The 16,530-nt window shown below is 43.0% G+C and overlaps 1 protein-coding gene across 3 annotated transcripts in view; it reads right to left on the reverse strand.

Moving 5' to 3' along the window:
• LRIG1 (leucine rich repeats and immunoglobulin like domains 1) overlaps nucleotides 1-16,530 on the reverse strand; it is a 121,761-nt gene that overhangs the window by 80,709 nt on the left and 24,522 nt on the right. For 2 of the 3 annotated variants that reach the window (XM_004035856.5, XM_063703899.1), the window contains exon 2: nucleotides 2,534-2,605. The exons of the other annotated variant lie outside the window; for it this stretch is intronic. In XM_004035856.5, the coding sequence (XP_004035904.5) occupies nucleotides 2,534-2,605 (72 nt within the window). The remainder of the gene's footprint in view (nucleotides 1-2,533; nucleotides 2,606-16,530) is intronic. 3 annotated transcript variants of the gene reach the window in all.

Consider the following 16,530-nt stretch of genomic DNA (forward strand, 5'->3'; position numbering starts at 1 on the left):
GAAGGCAAAAAGAAAGAAATCAGTAATACTAATCCTATCTTGATCTAAGCTTTTTATATTTTACTCATCATTTTTTTTTTACATTCATTTTGACTTTCAAAATATTGTATCAAAATACCCTTTATCTTGACTGCTGAGTCTTTGGTGTCCCCATAAATTTTGCGCCCGTGTTGGGTGCCTCACTTGCCCCTCCCCAGTCCCAGCCCTATCTGTGTCCTGTTCACTCTTGTAGCCCCAGCACCCAGAATAGCTCCTGGACAGAGCAGATGCTCGAGTTAAGTATTCAATGAAAGCTTGAATGATGCTAGAGGGAATTCTCCAATTTTGTCCAGTCCTAAAAGAAACCACTAACTTTGGAGATGTACACAGAATTTGAATATATTCTAACCACAAGCATTAAAGACAGCCTGGATCAGGGAAAGCACTGGGTTACAAACCTAACAAGCTCCGTGACGGACTGGGTTTATCATCTTGGTGACTATGATGGGCTGAACTGTGTTCCCCTAGGGTTCATATGCTGAAGCTCTAACCCCTAGTACCTCAGCATGTGACTGCATTTGGAGATGGGGCCTTTGAAGAGGTGATGGGCCCTGATCCAATATGACTGGTGTCTTTATAAAAAGAGGAAATCTGGACACACACAGAGACACCATGAATGCACACAGAGGAGAGACCACGTGAGGGCACAGTGCAAGGCCTCGGAAGAAACCAAACCTGCCAGTACCTTGATCTTGGACTTCCTGCTTCCAGACTGTGAGAAGATGAATTTCTGCTGTTCAAGGCACCCAGCCTGTGCTATTTGTTTGTTATGGCAGCAGCCTTAGCAAACTAACACAGTGACCCACTTCAAACTTCCTTTCCCCTGCCACGGGCTCACTGATCCTCTGGGAGAATGAGAGTCCTAGAGAAACCATTTCCAAGGCCCCTTCATGTTCTAATGCTTCTTTAACTGTGGAAGCCTAAACCTTTTTTAAACAGAAGCAGCAATTATAAACGCCAATCTGGAGAATCTGGAGATGAGGGTATGGAATGCAAGTATTTTGCAAATTGTACCAGCTGATGAAATTAAAATTTCTTTAGATATGTCATCAATAATGGAATCAAAGAATAACAAGTAAGCCTGGGTGCAATGGCTCACACCTATAACCCCAGCACTTTGGGAGGCCAAAGCAGGAGGATCACTTGAGGTCAGGAGTTCAAGACCAGCCTGACCAACATGGCGGAACCCCATCTCTACTAAAAAAATTAGCTGGATGTGGTGGCACACACCCGTAGTCCCAGCTACTCACAAGGCTGGGGCGTGAAAATCACTTGAACCCGGGAGGCAGAGGTTACAGTGAGCTGAGATCGCGCCACTGCACTCTAGCCTGGGCAACAGAGCGAGACCCTGTCTTAAACAAACAAACAAACAAACAAACAAAAAACAACAAATAAGACTTTTATCAGTTACTCATAACAAAAATGAGTAAAAAACTTACCTAATAATGTCTAATAAAAATAATAATGGAAGTACTGGGTAGGTAATATATGAAATATCCACGTATAGTAGTTTTGCATAAAAGCTAAAACAGGACATTCAAAAACTTTTAATTTACATGATAAAGTATCTTATGTAAGGATAAGTAGGAAAGACTGATATAAAACCATAATGTACAGTTTGATCCTAAAATTACATATGTACACGTAATAGTTTTCACTAGGTGTTCACAATGGGTATGCCTGGGTGAGAATACTGGTGATTTTCATTCTTCACACGTTTCTGTAGTTGCCAATTTTTCTACAATATGTATACTACATATATGTGAAGGTTTCTATAAAGTCTCCATGAAACTAAAATTCCTGATAATCCTAACATCCACGTCAAAAACAGAAAACATTAAAAAGAAGGAAAGACTGCAGCCTGATTTCCAAGACACTGCAAGGGACAGCAAGCCTAGAGCTCCAAAGGCAGTCATACCTAGCTCTGTTTGGAGGTGGAGAGGAACAGGTAAGCCTCTATAACTTCATCCTTCTATAACTTCACTTCCTGGGAAATACACATGGGCTGGCTCACATGCCACTGTTGAGTGGGCTGATCAACCTGTAATCCCAGCACATTGGGAGGCCAAGGCGGGCAGATCACATGAGGCCAGAGTTCAAGACCAGCCTGGCCAACACGGCAAAAGCTCATCTCTACTAAAAATACAAAAATTAGCTGGGCGTGGTGGTGCAGGAACTGTGAGAAAGTACCAGCCCAGGATGTGTCACTCCAGTTACAAGGCTTCCCACAATGGAGGGACTCTGCTATACACCCACCATGCGCCCAGGATTTCCAGGAGCTCTATGCCTACTGAATTGTAACACACCTTTCAAGAGCCTACTGTAAGGGAGAGATAAGCAGGAGTAGAATTCATCAACACAGTCCATACACAAATGTTCCTTCCTACAACTTTACACTGCAGATCTAGGGGAGTGAGCGATGCTGCAATACGAGAGGATTTTCCCAAAGAGCTCTCCATCCTTCCATCTACCAGAGGTTTAGGGGGAGACTCACACTTCCTGTAGGTTCGGCAAGTCCTCAAAACCAGCTGGGTCAATCTCAGAGAGTCTGTTGTAACTCAGGTTTCTGGTAAAGACAGAGAGAGAAAAAAACGGAATCAACACTTGGCATCCTACCCAGAATTCAGAAATCTTCTCTTCTCCTGGCTCCCCCACCCTCAAATCCAAGCCCCCATCCCATGATCATGTATTAAGTAACCATATTGATACTGAGATTTACAGACATACCCCCTCCCCACCTACATCCATAAATAAGGCACTCCAAGCAACTCTATGAAAACCCAAATGAATTTCTATCAGTATCATTTCACTATTTAACAACTTGGAAAGAAATTCTAAGGTAAACCAGTTCCCTACCTACATTAAGGTGTCCTGGTCCAAATGCTTTGCACCATATCAAGTACAAGGCTATTCTTAACGGCATTTTTTTAAATTAATGTTTTAGTAGCATCAACATCAAGCAGTAGTAAAGGAGAAAAGGGAAAAAACCCCTTCATTGTCTAAACCAGTGGCTCTCAACCAGGGATGATTTTGCCCCCCAGAGGACACTTGGCAATGTCTGGAGACATTTTTGGTTGTCACAACTGGTGGCAGGGAGTGGGGGGTGTTACTGGCATCTGGTGGATACAAGCCAAAGATGCTGTTAAATATCTTACAATGCACAGGCAGCCCTGCACAACTGAGAACTGCGTGGCCCTAAATGTCAATCCTAGGATTCAGAGGTTGAAAAACCCTGGTCTGCACAAGAGCTTAAGACTAAAAATTGCACAAATAGTCAAAGTTCAAGTGAGTATTTAGAAAGTGAACACTGTAAGATCCTGAATCATAAGGCTACTTATGAACACAGTATTCCCACCTACACTGAATAAACCGGGAGGGACAGTCACACAGGAGAAAAGGGCCAGTTGTTGGAAATTCTTGTTCGTGTTAACCACAGGCAGGGAAAGCCTCACGGGAGCAGCTTTCTCAAGATGATGGCGTCTGTGTCAATGGTTCAGAATTACAACTCTCCCTGCTTCATAACACAGCCATACCCTTAGAGGCGGACAAAGAGCAAGCTGGGCACTATTCTGTTAGGTGACCACAATCTCAACCAGAGCAGCTTCATCTTTCAGGAACAGAAGCCACAAAGATGTGATCCAAATGGGCCTTAACTTTCTTTGCCAGAAAGTAATCTTTCCTTGCCTCCAAAGTCTACCCAGCCCTGTGTTTGCCAAAGAGGTTAACATTTTTCATCTCAGCTATTAATTCCACTGACACTACTGCCAATTAACAGTACGACTAATTTTGAGTTTAAAGTCTGTCTCAGAAAGTGTCATGTATTGTGGCAACAATCTTTTAAACTTACTCCAGAGACATTTCAATCAATACTAACCTAGAGCTGAGAGCCACTTCACTGTGAGCTCAGAGACGTTCATCTAAATAAAAGTCAAACTACGCTTGAAACTAATGGCACTTCTGTATTCATGGGTACAGCCTGAATTAAAAGCAATTTGTCCAGAGATTATGTTACCATAAAGACTGAAGGTGGTAATGCTTTAAACCGCATATTGAACTCAAGTGTGAGCTTGTCTGTGCCTGGGGGTATTTGTTAATGGGTACCCAGAAATCCCAACTTACACTTGAGAAAGAAAATCTAGAAACTGAGAGAATTCTCCCACATCAGAAAAAGGACTTAACAGACTGAGATTTTCTTCTATTTTGAGCAGATTATCGTAAAAAGGGGGATGGAAATATTGTTTCTGGGTGTAAAGATACTGTGAGTTTACGATGACTGTAACTTTTCTATCATCATAGGTAACAGGAGTTGTGAAGCAGGAAGGGATATTAGAGAAATACTCAGAAACCACACAGGCAAGAGCTTAGAGGACAAGCAAGTAAGAGAGGGCCGGTGAGCCTGCCCTGTGTGTAACAAGGCTGACACGGAAGTGCCTGCCGCACACCTAAAGGGGCATTTGCTTCTTGTCCCCTGAAACAAGGGCCAGTGCAGACCCGTCTTCTCAGAGGCTCACGATCTGAATTCATGTTTTGTTTGGCCCATTCAGGGTTGCTTTATTACTTAAAAAAAAAAAACCTGAAAAGATTTCACATATCTGCAGGCCCCATTTGGCTTGAGGATCGCCAGTTTTTGCCTCTGATCTGGGCCACTGACTCTTGAGGCCATTAGGTTCAAAGGGAACATATGTTTCTGGCTTACACATGTGGCCTGGATAGAGCTAGGGCTCACCAGGTCTTACGCAATTAAACTGATGGCTCGGTTTGGGACTATCTGAAATGAAATAACTTCCCTCCCTTCCCACCCAGCAAGTGTCCAAAGTCTTCAGCAACTTGGTATAAAACCATTTAAGTCACAACACCCTTGGGTTTGTCTTTCCCTTAGAGAGCAGACAAAATGTATTCACATTTCAAAAATGTTATAAAAATTTTGCTTTTTAGATAAGGCTACTTGAGCGAAGGGTCTTCCATTCCAGTACTATCTAGAAGCCTAGCAGTATCAGGACTTAACACTGAGATGCCAACAAGCAGCAACAGAGATGAACACACTTAGAAGTGGAAACGTAAGTTTTCACGGGGTCAGCTGGAATTAACTAGAAAAGCCACCTATCAACATTCAAGTGTTAGGGTGCTACCCAGAAAGGGTAACTCTCCTCTCAGAGCACCTGTTGGCAAAAAAGAAGACAGCCACCAAGGCTCACGTCCCTTTCTGCTGTGGACAAGGAGCTGTTCTGGTTTTTAAGTCTGAGAAGTAAGTGGGCCTAAAGAGTGAAGCCAGCTGTGGATCCTCAATAGGTTTATTGAGAAATATGGAAAATAGTTACCACATTCTCCCCAGGAACTACAATATGAAATAAAATCCTCAGAGACACTTTCTTGTTGGCCCAATTCAAGAAGATAAACTCTGAGCGTAATTTTTTTTTTTTTTTTTTGAGACGAGTCTTGCTCTGTCGCCCAGGCTGGAGTGTAGTGGCATGATCTTGGCCCACTGTGACCTCCACCTCTTGTGTTCAAGCAATTCTCCTGCCTCAGCCTCCAGAGTAGCTGGGATTACAGGTGCCTGCCACCATGCCCGGCTAATTTTTTTGTATTTTTAGTAGAGACAGGGTTTCACCATGTTGGCCAGGCTGGTTTCAAACTCCTGACCTCAGGTGATCCACCTGCCTTGGCCTCCCAAAGTGCTAGGATTACAGGCGTGAGCCACCGTGCCCGGCCTGAGCATAATTTTTTTAATGTGGTAAAATACATATAACATAAAATTTGCCTTTGTAACCATTTTTAAGTGTACTCTTCAGTGGCACCGAGTACCTTCACACTGTTGTGCAACCATCACCACCGTCCATCTCCAGAACTTTAGAAGTTTCTCAACATCCCAAACTGAAAGTCTGTACTCACTGAACACTAGCTCCTCATTCCCCTCTGTCCTAGCCCCTGGCAACCACCATTCTACTTCTGTCTCTAAGAATCTGACTACTCTTAAGTACCTCATGTTGGTAGATTATAGAATATTTGTCCTTTTGTGAATGGCTTAATTCACTTAACATAATGTCTTCAAGATTCATCCATGTTGTCACATGTGTCAGAATTTCATTTTTTTTAGAGACAGGGTCTCACTCTGTCACCCAGGCTGGAGTGCAGTGGTGCAGTCATAGCTCACTGTAGCCTCAAACTATTGGGCTCAAGTGATCCTCCTGTTTCAGCCTCCCAAGTAGCTGGGAGTACAGGCACACACACCACCACACCTGGCTAAATTTTATTTTTTTAGTAGACATGGCGGGGGCGGGGGGGTCTCGCTATATTGCCCATGCTAGTCTTGAACTCCTGGCCTGAAGCAATCCTCCCACCTCAGCCTCCCAAAGTGATAGGATTACCAGAGTAAGCCACTGCACCTGGCAGAATTTCATTTCTTTTTAAGGCTAACTAATATTCCCATGTATGTATATACCACATTTTGTGTATCCATTCATCACAGATGACATTTGGGTTGTTCCTCCTTTTGGCTATTGTGAATGATGTTGCTATCAACATTGGCATTTTTTTTTCCAAATTTTTAAAATTACTTAAAGTTTTTTCAAGCCTTTTCACTGCTTACTGATAACACGCATTTCTCAGTAATTAAGAAAATACACTTAGCCCAAGAGCTCTGCAGAAAGAAGCGTGAATTCCCATCTGAGATCCCAAGAACAATCAAAGAGTTAATCAGTGAAAACCTTTAATGAGGCCTTTCTTTCAGGTGGCAGCTGACATGCACACACATCTAAAGCATCTCACTTATTTCTATGAACACGATCGCCCTGTACCAGGCCTGACATCTGAATGCATCTTCAGTTGAAGGTTTCAGACTCTCCTGTCAAAACAATTCATCTGTCAGTAGGAAAGATGCTGTCAAAAGCATTTCTGCACCTTTCAGTAGCAAAGAGGAGAGGAAAGAAACCTCAGAGAATTTAGTTACTGCCAATTGCAGCTTTAATTAAACATTTTGTCAGCCATTGTCATAACACAAATTTTCCCTGCTCTTGCACAAAGGGTGCGCAGATCTCTTAACAACTGAGCCCAGCAATAGATGTTCTTTCAGCTAATCTGCTGAAAGATGACCGTTCAGCCCACCGTTTGCTGAACACACAAGAGGCACCCCTGCAGAGGACAGCTCAAGTTTTATCCAGGCGTGTCTGAAAAGCAAACTGTTTAACAGTGCACAACAACAGTTTGCTCGTTGAGCACGTTTCCTGACAAGTCCCCTTGCCCCAACCCCAAGGAATCTGAAGAGCTAAAGTCCTTCAATAGCTGCAAAATCCCCACCATTATCTAAACCTGTGCTGTCCAATTTAGTAGCCACTGACTATTTACATTTATATTTAAATGAAATTAAAATTACATAAAATTAAGAATTCAGTTCCTTGGCCACACTAGCTATATTTCTTTTTTTTTTTTTTTTTGAGATGGAGTCTCGCTCTGTTGCCCAGGCTGGCGTGCAGCGGTGCATCTCCGCTCACTACAAGCTCCGCCTCCCGGGTTCACACCATTCTCCTGCCTCAGCCTCCCCAGTAGCTGGGACTACAGTCACCTGCCACCACGCCCAGCTAATTTTTTGTATTTTTTAAGTAGAGACGGGGTTTCACTGTGTTAGCCAGGATGGTCTTGATCTCCTGACCTCGTGATGTGCCCGCCTCGGCCTCCCAAAGTGCTGGGATTACAGGCGTGAGCCACCACGCCCAGCCCACATTAGCTATATTTCAAGTGTTCAACAGTACCATGTGGCTAGTGGCTATCAAAATGCACAAATGCAGACAGAGGTTATTTCTATCAGCACTGAAATTTCTATTAAACTGTGCTGTGTCTAAATTACAAAATAATCAACGAATATATCTAAATCATGAAATAATCCACAAACATTTCAACTTAAATGTCACCTACAGAAGCAACCTGAATCTAAAACACAAATCTGAGCTACCCAATAACTCAAAAACTATGTAAAAGGCTGTGGTGAGGGATGGACACTGATATTAACACAAGTCCTTTAAGCAGACAAAAAGTTCTGAACCATCTCAACAAGGGAAAGAGCCTTCAAAAACTGAAGTTATGAGGAAGACATTCTTAATAAAAACTGCCCTCAGAGTATAATTCTATAGGCTTAAATGGTATTTATCTAATCTGACAAGCACCTTCCTGGATTACAACCAGAACCACATATTACAAACTTGGCAAATGTTATTCAAAGCTGGTGAACAGTAATTCATTGACTCCTTGGAAGTTGAGGGATAAAAAGTTGTTTACTTTTGAGTAAGCTGTGGTGAGGAAACAACCCCACTTCGTTCGACAACAGAATTATCACTTCATCCCCAAAAGCAAGCATTGCTCACAGACCACTGACGAACACAGACAAAATCTCTCACTGTGAAGAGGAGCGCAACCCATGGCTCCATTTTTCAACATTAACAGAATAATTCAGAGTGGAAGGAATTGGTCCTAAATCTGTGACAAGCATTCCCTGAAGAATGAGGTTTTCATACTTGGTTTGGTTTCCAGGCTAGCCTATTTCCCATTACTCAATTCTGTCTGGACTCCTGAGCGCCACAGTATTTTGCATATTTTAAGCTTTCAGATGTTTGCTAAACTGCATTAATACAGCTGGAAAGTAAGTGTGAGGCAATCCAACAACCCAACTTCTGAGCACCAGTGGGCACCCAGCTCTGGCCTGGGAGCCGTGGGCTCTGGCGATTCATCTCTTTCTCAACCTCAGAACGTGCACTGTCAGCCACTCGTTAAAAAATTGCCTGCTTCGGACTAACCAGAAAAAGGTGGAAAAAGGTGATTCGTCCTTTCAAAATTTCAGCGGGTGCAAATAAGGAAGATCATGCAACAATGTTTAAGTTATTTAATCCTTTAAGCTTTTAAGACTGTTTCTGCTGCATTTTTACTTTCTGAGGAATTACATAGTACACATCAAGCTGCAATGAAATCACCACATTATGTTCCCATGTTGTAAGGTTTTATGAGAATAAGACTTCGTTCAAATCCCAGAATATTAGATGTTCTTATCTTTTTTTCTATTGTGATGCTTCCCCTTTTTAACCAAAAACCACAACTGAACAAGCGGATAATACACAGTAAAGGCTTATATTAAGATGACAAAATTGTATCTTGAACTGGAATCATTCCTTTAGTATCCTATCCAAGGATCTCCACTCAGGAGAAGGTTCTGTACTTGCTGCTACCTCTCTTCAGTAAGCTAAGCAGCCACATATTCCCTATGGCAAAAGAACATATTCTGCAAATAATCAAATGAAAAAAATCACTCAGATCTCAACATGATACAAATAGCTCATTTTGTAAGCTTTTGGGCAGTTGTATCTCACAAAGTCAGTAATGAGTCACCAGTTATTTCCATTTCTGAAAATTTTACATAGACCATTATCTATGCAAATAAGGGAAACCTACAGTGACTCAAAATAGGAGATACTATATACATACAGCTATATATGGACCCAGACTCACTGCCTATTTTTACTCCTTAAAAATCAGCTATAATAATCAGTGTGGGCCTCTGAAGTCTAACGCCCGTGACATTAACTGAGAGAAGAAACTCATGCCTACCTCTGTGATCCCATAAGGTCTTACATGTGCTTCTCGGCCTTACTAGTTCACACATGTCATCCTGGTCTGTAGCTAATTTGAGTACAAGTCTACATCTTTTCCCTCTAGCACCCAACAAACGTCAAATTTGACAAACATTTATTGTCTACAAGGTATACTGCACTGTGATAAACTGATAACAAATTAGGATAAGATCTAGTCTGTGACTTGAAGTGGTTTACAACCCACTGGTCAAGTTAAGACTCCTGGCCGGGTGTGCTGGTTCACGCCTATAAATCTCAGCACTTTTGGAGGCTAAAGTCGGGGAATCACTTTAGGCCAGGAATTTGAGACCAGCCTGGGCAACATAGTGAGACCCTGTCCCTACCAAAAAAAAAAGAATACTGACCAAATAACACAGCCAAAGGCTCTGACATTGCAAGCATTCCGTAATGGTAGATCAGTAGCTACAAATTGGTAGTTTGTGGGTACAAAGCTGGGCTGCAGGGCAACTTGCTTGTTTCTGACTGAACAGTGTTGGTAGAAACCTAAAGTTTTCACCAAAAACTAAAGTTTCAGTTTTTCTTGAAAATAATCAGAGGGCCAGCATTCCTAACAGAAACAATCAACTACATGCATTTACCAAGCATTCCAATGACCACAGACCTCACCACTCCTTATTGTCTCACCCATGCCCTCTTTATTCACTGGCAGTATCTTCCCAGCCCCTGAGATCTGAGTTTGTCATCCCTAGTATGGATAACATGAATGAAGGCCAGATGGTGTCCAGAGCAGGAAAGATCAGCTGTAATGAGAAACGTTTATTGAAAATGCAAGACTTCAGCTAAGCCTAGAAGAAGAGCATGTTTTTTTGAAGAGGAGTCCTGGGAAATGAGGCCAGAAAAGTAAAATAAGGAACGGAGGGCATGGAGTAAAATAAGCAAACAAAAAGGCCAAGAAGTCAGGACCTCCTAGAAAGGAAAGGGCAAGACACAAATGGTTTTACAGCAAAGTTGAGAAGAATAGCCCCATGCTGCCAGACCCACAACCCACCGGGCAGTTAAGTCAAGGGTTATATAAACCTTAGGAAACCCTAGTGCCAGGTCCCTCACGAACATTAATCTATGGGGCCATTAAAGTTGATTTCCATAAGAACAGAGTATCGCCTTGTTCATTTACTTAAAAGTTCTGAACTAGATAATCAAGAGGCCCAATTTGTTTTCTCACCATCACTGAAGGCAGTTAGCATTTGCTTTCTACACTACCCCTTAAAATGGGAGATTCTAGGATCTTTCCTACCAAAAATCTTAGTTTGGCCAAAAAGAAACAAAATAATTAGCTATAATGGGTTTTGTTTTGTTTTACTTTAAGCAGTCTCATCTTTAGTGCAGTTTAGCACTGAGGAAAGCCCACAAATTTCCCATAATAGTCTCTTGTTAATATGGTATGTGCATCATTAACCCCTAAAGATTAATTAATTTAATTAAGAAGAGGCGCTCCAACACACCAGCTCTGCAGTTGGTGGGGACTTTACAAGCAAAAGGAATTTGGGCAGGGAATAGCTGCTGCCAGAGGCTGACCCTCCCACAGACCTGCCACAAAGGGAATATCACCATGGCCACCCCAGCAGGGAAGAGGTGCCTACAGCCACCATTTGGCTTTGCTATTAGAGAAGTGCTTTGCAGAGGCTTGGAAATGGGGAGCGGGAAGAGATGGGTCAGAAGTCTGGTCATTCAGGATCGCCTATTCTCTACTTTATCATCTCCAAAAAGAAACACTAATTCACTAACTTTCACATAGTCCTTAAGCTCTACAGGACTTTGCAAACTCATCACCTGCACAATAGCCCCCGCTATCCTCACCCCATTCAGTAACAGAGCTGAATCTTTACCTCCTGGGAGCCCAGTCATTCTGCAGAACAGAGGGGGGTTGGAACCTCGGAGCCAGGTGCTCCCTGCTCCCACTGAACTCTTCCCCGAGGTGCCCTGACAGCCTAGGGCCCCAGCCGCTGCAGGGAGAGCAAAGGCTCATCCATCCCAACCAGCAGGGACGGAGGGCATGGCGGGGATGAAGGGCGGCCAGAGGTAAAACCCAGAGGTTCTCTCAGTTAAAGGATGGCAGAGGGTTCTCATAAATGAAAACCACGCTCTACTGCGGCAGAAAATGGAGACTTTTGCTTCTGAAGTAGTGAAAACAAGTCAGGCAAAAGGGACGGGAAATATGGGATGGGTAAAACTGAGAAAAAGGACACATTAACCTGGTGGATACATTTGGAATCCCAGGTTCACCAAGTGCTTTGTAAAGTCCACCAATGCTTCTCTGGTCACGGATTACTGTTTTCCTTTCCTAAAACTTCCACCTTTACCCCTCCACATCCGCCCCTGGCCCCTGCTAAATGTCCACTTTCAGGAGACTGATTAGCTTCCTATGAAACCACCAATGCAAAATCCAGGGTGTTTCTGAAAATGTGATGCAGCTTTAAAATTCACGAACTTCGGGCCGGGCGTGGTGGCTCATGCCTGTAATCCCAGCACTTTGGGAGGCCAAGGCAGGCAGACCATGAGGTCAGGAGATCAAGACCATCCTGGCTAACACAATGAAATCCCATCTCTACTAAAAATACAAAAAATTAGCCTGGCGTGGTGGTGGGCGCCTGTAGTCCCAGCTGCTGGGGAGGCTGAGGCAGGAGAATGGCGAGAACCCGGGAGGCAGAGTGTGCAGTGAGCCAAGATCACACTACTGCACTCCAGCCTGGGTGACAGAGCAAGACTCTGTCTCAAAAAAAAAAAAAAAAAAAAAAATTCACTAACTTCGGATGGTCACAGGAAAGATGCAAACTAACAATGAAAGCTTCTTTGTCTGCCATGTGCCACACAACAGAATTTAATTGTGTAAACTTTGGCACAGTCACCATCCGTAAGTGATGCTGTGATGAGTCTCCTGTTCCAATACACTGAAATGATTCCCCACTTAACGGTGAGTGATTTTACACACTACACGCTCACACCTAAGGGCCCTGAGATGAACACTGCTACCAAAGAGCAAAATACCTGTTTTAACACAGGCCTATAAAATTGCTCCTGGTCATAACAGCAGGGTGGCCAAATTCCAAGCCTGCCTTTCCGGCAGAAGGTACAACCACGGATTTCACTGGGATAAAGTGATAAGAAAATTCTATAGCAGTGACTCTTGGTTCTTTAAGAATGAAACCTCCAATAATATATTACTTCCTCTGGGTGCAACAGACACAGATTAAAACATCAAAACAAAAAACCCCTTTCCTCCATCTGAGTCATTCATTACACACTATTCTAAACACTCTTGTCTAGGACTTTCCTAGGACCAGGAAAGGATCGGACATTTTGGGCCTTTTTAACTCTCATTTTGACAATTCACTCTCTAACATAATCCAATCAATGACAATATTAGTACAAAAACCTCATGTTACAGAAATGTATGTCAGAAGATTAAAAAAAAAAGCAAACTCAGTGGTGACTCACTTCTGGACGTGTAGTGATTAGGGGTTTTTGTTGTTTTTTAAAGAGACTGAGAAGGGCAATTTTAGGCTGGGGTTACAAAAGAGCAATGTATAGGTTTCCTATATGTCCTATTTGAAGAAGAAAATGAAAGTGGTTTGTTTTCAACAAATACATCTGCACAAACAACAGCTTACCTTAGTGTTACTGGCATCTCCTTCATTCCCCATCCACAAAAAATTTTAAGGGACAAATGACATAAGTGGGTGTAACTACCTTTCCAGGCTGGAGCTGCTTGTAAGAAAAACCCTTCCTGGGAAGCCAGAAGTTCCCCAGAGTACGGGAGTCCTCTATCAGCCTCCACTGGAACTTACACGGGTCCTTTATCTTTCAACTGTGTGACATCACACCCACAGCTCACTAACATCTCTGTGAGGTCTCTTGGTGCCTGTGCAAAGCCCAAGCATCCAAAATCTATAAAGCTCATATAAAAATCCATGTTTACTCGCATTTGCGACAACGCTCGGCGTTACAAATGGATTAAGTACAAGGTTCCTTCCAATATTATTTTCTAGGTTTATCCTCTCTTCCTTTCTCAGCTGCCTCAAAACAATGCAGATCATACAAATACAGACAGCAGATCTCTGGTATTAAATCAGCCAAATTAGAAAAGCGAATTTACCCACAACTTTTCAAGAATACATCCGCTGTATTACAGGGAGGCACGCGACTATCTCTAGCTAAGTATTTTAAAGAAAACACACAGTTTTAAAAGGTCAGCCGTCTGGCCCACAGTGAAGTCACTGACTTTATTAGCTAGCTTATCGACTTGGGATCTCGTCCTGTTCACTTTTTCCACTGGGCTTCTTAAAGTTTACGTGTGTCATGAAATGCTTAGCTAAAGCCAAAAGGCTAAGTTTTTCTTTCTGCAGTACTAAGACGTCATGAAGCACTCTAAATTTAAAAGACCATCTACCACATCGTTTTCCCTGTTTAGAGGCGTGGAGCAGTGATGATTTCCCTGGTTCTGGTTGTTGAAATGGCTGAGAAGATACGAAGTCAAGATTCAAAAACCACAGAGTATTTCAGCATGCATTATTGTACACAGACTATTCTGCTATTAAAACATGGAACTTCCTTTTCACTGAAATTACAAGCACAAAATAGCAGATGATGCATGCGACCTCCATCCTTGAACATACTAAAATTTTACTATGTCAAATGGAAAACTGGCTGTGAAAATGACTAGGCCACAACACACTTTTATTTCTTTTTTTAAATCATTCACCAAAGTCCCTAAAAACAATGCCTCACCTCTTCCACAAGGTCCATCTACGTTCCTTTTTTTTTTTTGAAATGGAGTTTCACTCTTGCCACACAGGCTGGAGTGCAATGGTGTGATCTCAGCTCACTGCAAACCCTGCCTCCCTGGTTCAAGTGATGCTCCTATCTCAGCCTCCTGAATAGCTGGGATTACAGGCGCCCGCCACTGCACCCAGCTAATTCTTGTATTTTTAGTAGAAACGGGGTTTCACCACATTGGCCAGGCTGGTCTCGAACTCCTGACCTCAGGTGATCCGCCCGCCTCGGCCTCCCAAAGTGCTGCGATTACAGGTGTGAGCCACAGCACCTGGCCCCATCTACATTCAATGTGGCTGGGTGCATCACCCCACCACACGCCTGTCCCCTCCCCACCCATCCCACTCCCATTTGCAGGTCCAGGTCATTTACTCACAAAGGATGTGTCTTACAGGGTGGACCCTAGCGGCAAATTCCACTTGCTAAACTGTATCTTAACCAAATAATGAATACTGGTACTTGTGGAATATGAGTCCTTTCTTTTAAAGCCAATCACCAGCAAAGATAGTTAAAAGCCTTGTCAAAAGTCAATTATCAGTAAACTCTTTTTGGAGTTTCAGTTACAGGCAGAAATCTAAGAAACACCATGTGTACTTCTAGATACTCCACAGCCTCTCTGTGCACTAGAGAGAGACAAGAGCTATTCAATTCACAGAGCATCTTCACATCCAAACAGAAAATCCAAGCCCACTGGTCATACCAAATTGAGACATCCACAAGATCAGCTACATTGAGGCAGCTGCCCTATGAAAACAGCTAGGACTTAGCCTAACACTTGCTATATAACGAACACACAATCTCCCAGGTTCTACCAATCACTCCTTTGACAAATCGAGGTTTGTCAAAGTCTCTGCCTAGCCTGTCCTAAATCAAGTGACTCCAACATGACTTCCCTCCAATAAACATGCTATCATTGGTAGGGAGGTAGAAGGGTGGAGAATGACTTGCGTCTGCATACTGCACACTAACAAAATTAAGTGGGTTTTGTTCTATGCCCTGAGATATACGGAACCAAAAAAAAGGTGGTGGTTGGGGGTGAGAGCAGTTTGCTGGAAAAGGCAGGCACTCAGCTGTCAGATGCAACCTGTACTCCAGCTAAGTCTCCCCACACTGGCTTTCCTTTCTCCTTACTCCCCACCACACTCAGTCCTGAAATACTATCAAAGTAAATAAAAGCTGTTCCAATCCCAGGTCTAGTCCGCATGGCTACACAAACATGACTCTGCAAAACTGTGCTGACAACTGCATTTACTTGTGGCAAAGTGAACCAGGATCAATAAGCCAAAGTGGCTTTAGATTTGGTTAGGTTTAAGCTCACATAAGCACAGAGAGAAAACCATCCACTCTCAAAGAACCAGTGCAGAAAGCACCTGCACAAACTCGTCAGGATGGTTTATAAGGTCACAAGCACCTGAGAAAAGATCGTTTATTCCTAGGGGCATGAGACAAATGGTAGGCCTGCCTGTTACACTACTAGTGTCAATATTTATCTAAGGCCTGGGTATTCACGATGGTATAAACCAGGCACCTTTCCAATTCAGTTATTCACATAATTCGCCACTACAAAGCCCCAAAACAGAGATTCCTTACAGCTTGAATTTCTTTTCTTCCATTTCCATACACAGGGGGCTGGCTGCAGGACCCATGGTCTATGTCAGCAATAATCCCTGCAGCCTGGGAATAAAGCGTACAATGTATTTCAGAACTGCCTATATCAAATGGCATTGCAACTGAGGACAATGAAGAGGTGGGGAAGGGAGACAGAGCACCTGCTTTCTTCCTTCCCATGGCAAGCATGTTTTCCTCACTTGAAATGAGCAGAGCTTAGACCCTGTAGTAAAGTAAATGAACCCCAAGAGTCACACCTAGGCATGTCTAAGTGTGACTTACACTGCAGGATTAATCCAGCAACCAATACCCAAAGGTATGTGTAGCTCAAATAGCCCTGTCTGGCCAGTTCCAATTCTCTCCAACTCCTTAATCCTTCACCCCTTCCTCCCTTAGCCTCTCCTCTCCCCCAGATAAGGGCCTAATCACAATTCTCTTTCCCAGGTAAAAGTCAAAAGAAATAAGTAGTCCATTAGTATCA

The sequence above is a fragment of the Gorilla gorilla genome, chromosome 2 (assembly GCF_029281585.2).
Source record: "Gorilla gorilla gorilla isolate KB3781 chromosome 2, NHGRI_mGorGor1-v2.1_pri, whole genome shotgun sequence".
Lineage (NCBI taxonomy): Eukaryota > Metazoa > Chordata > Mammalia > Primates > Hominidae > Gorilla > Gorilla gorilla.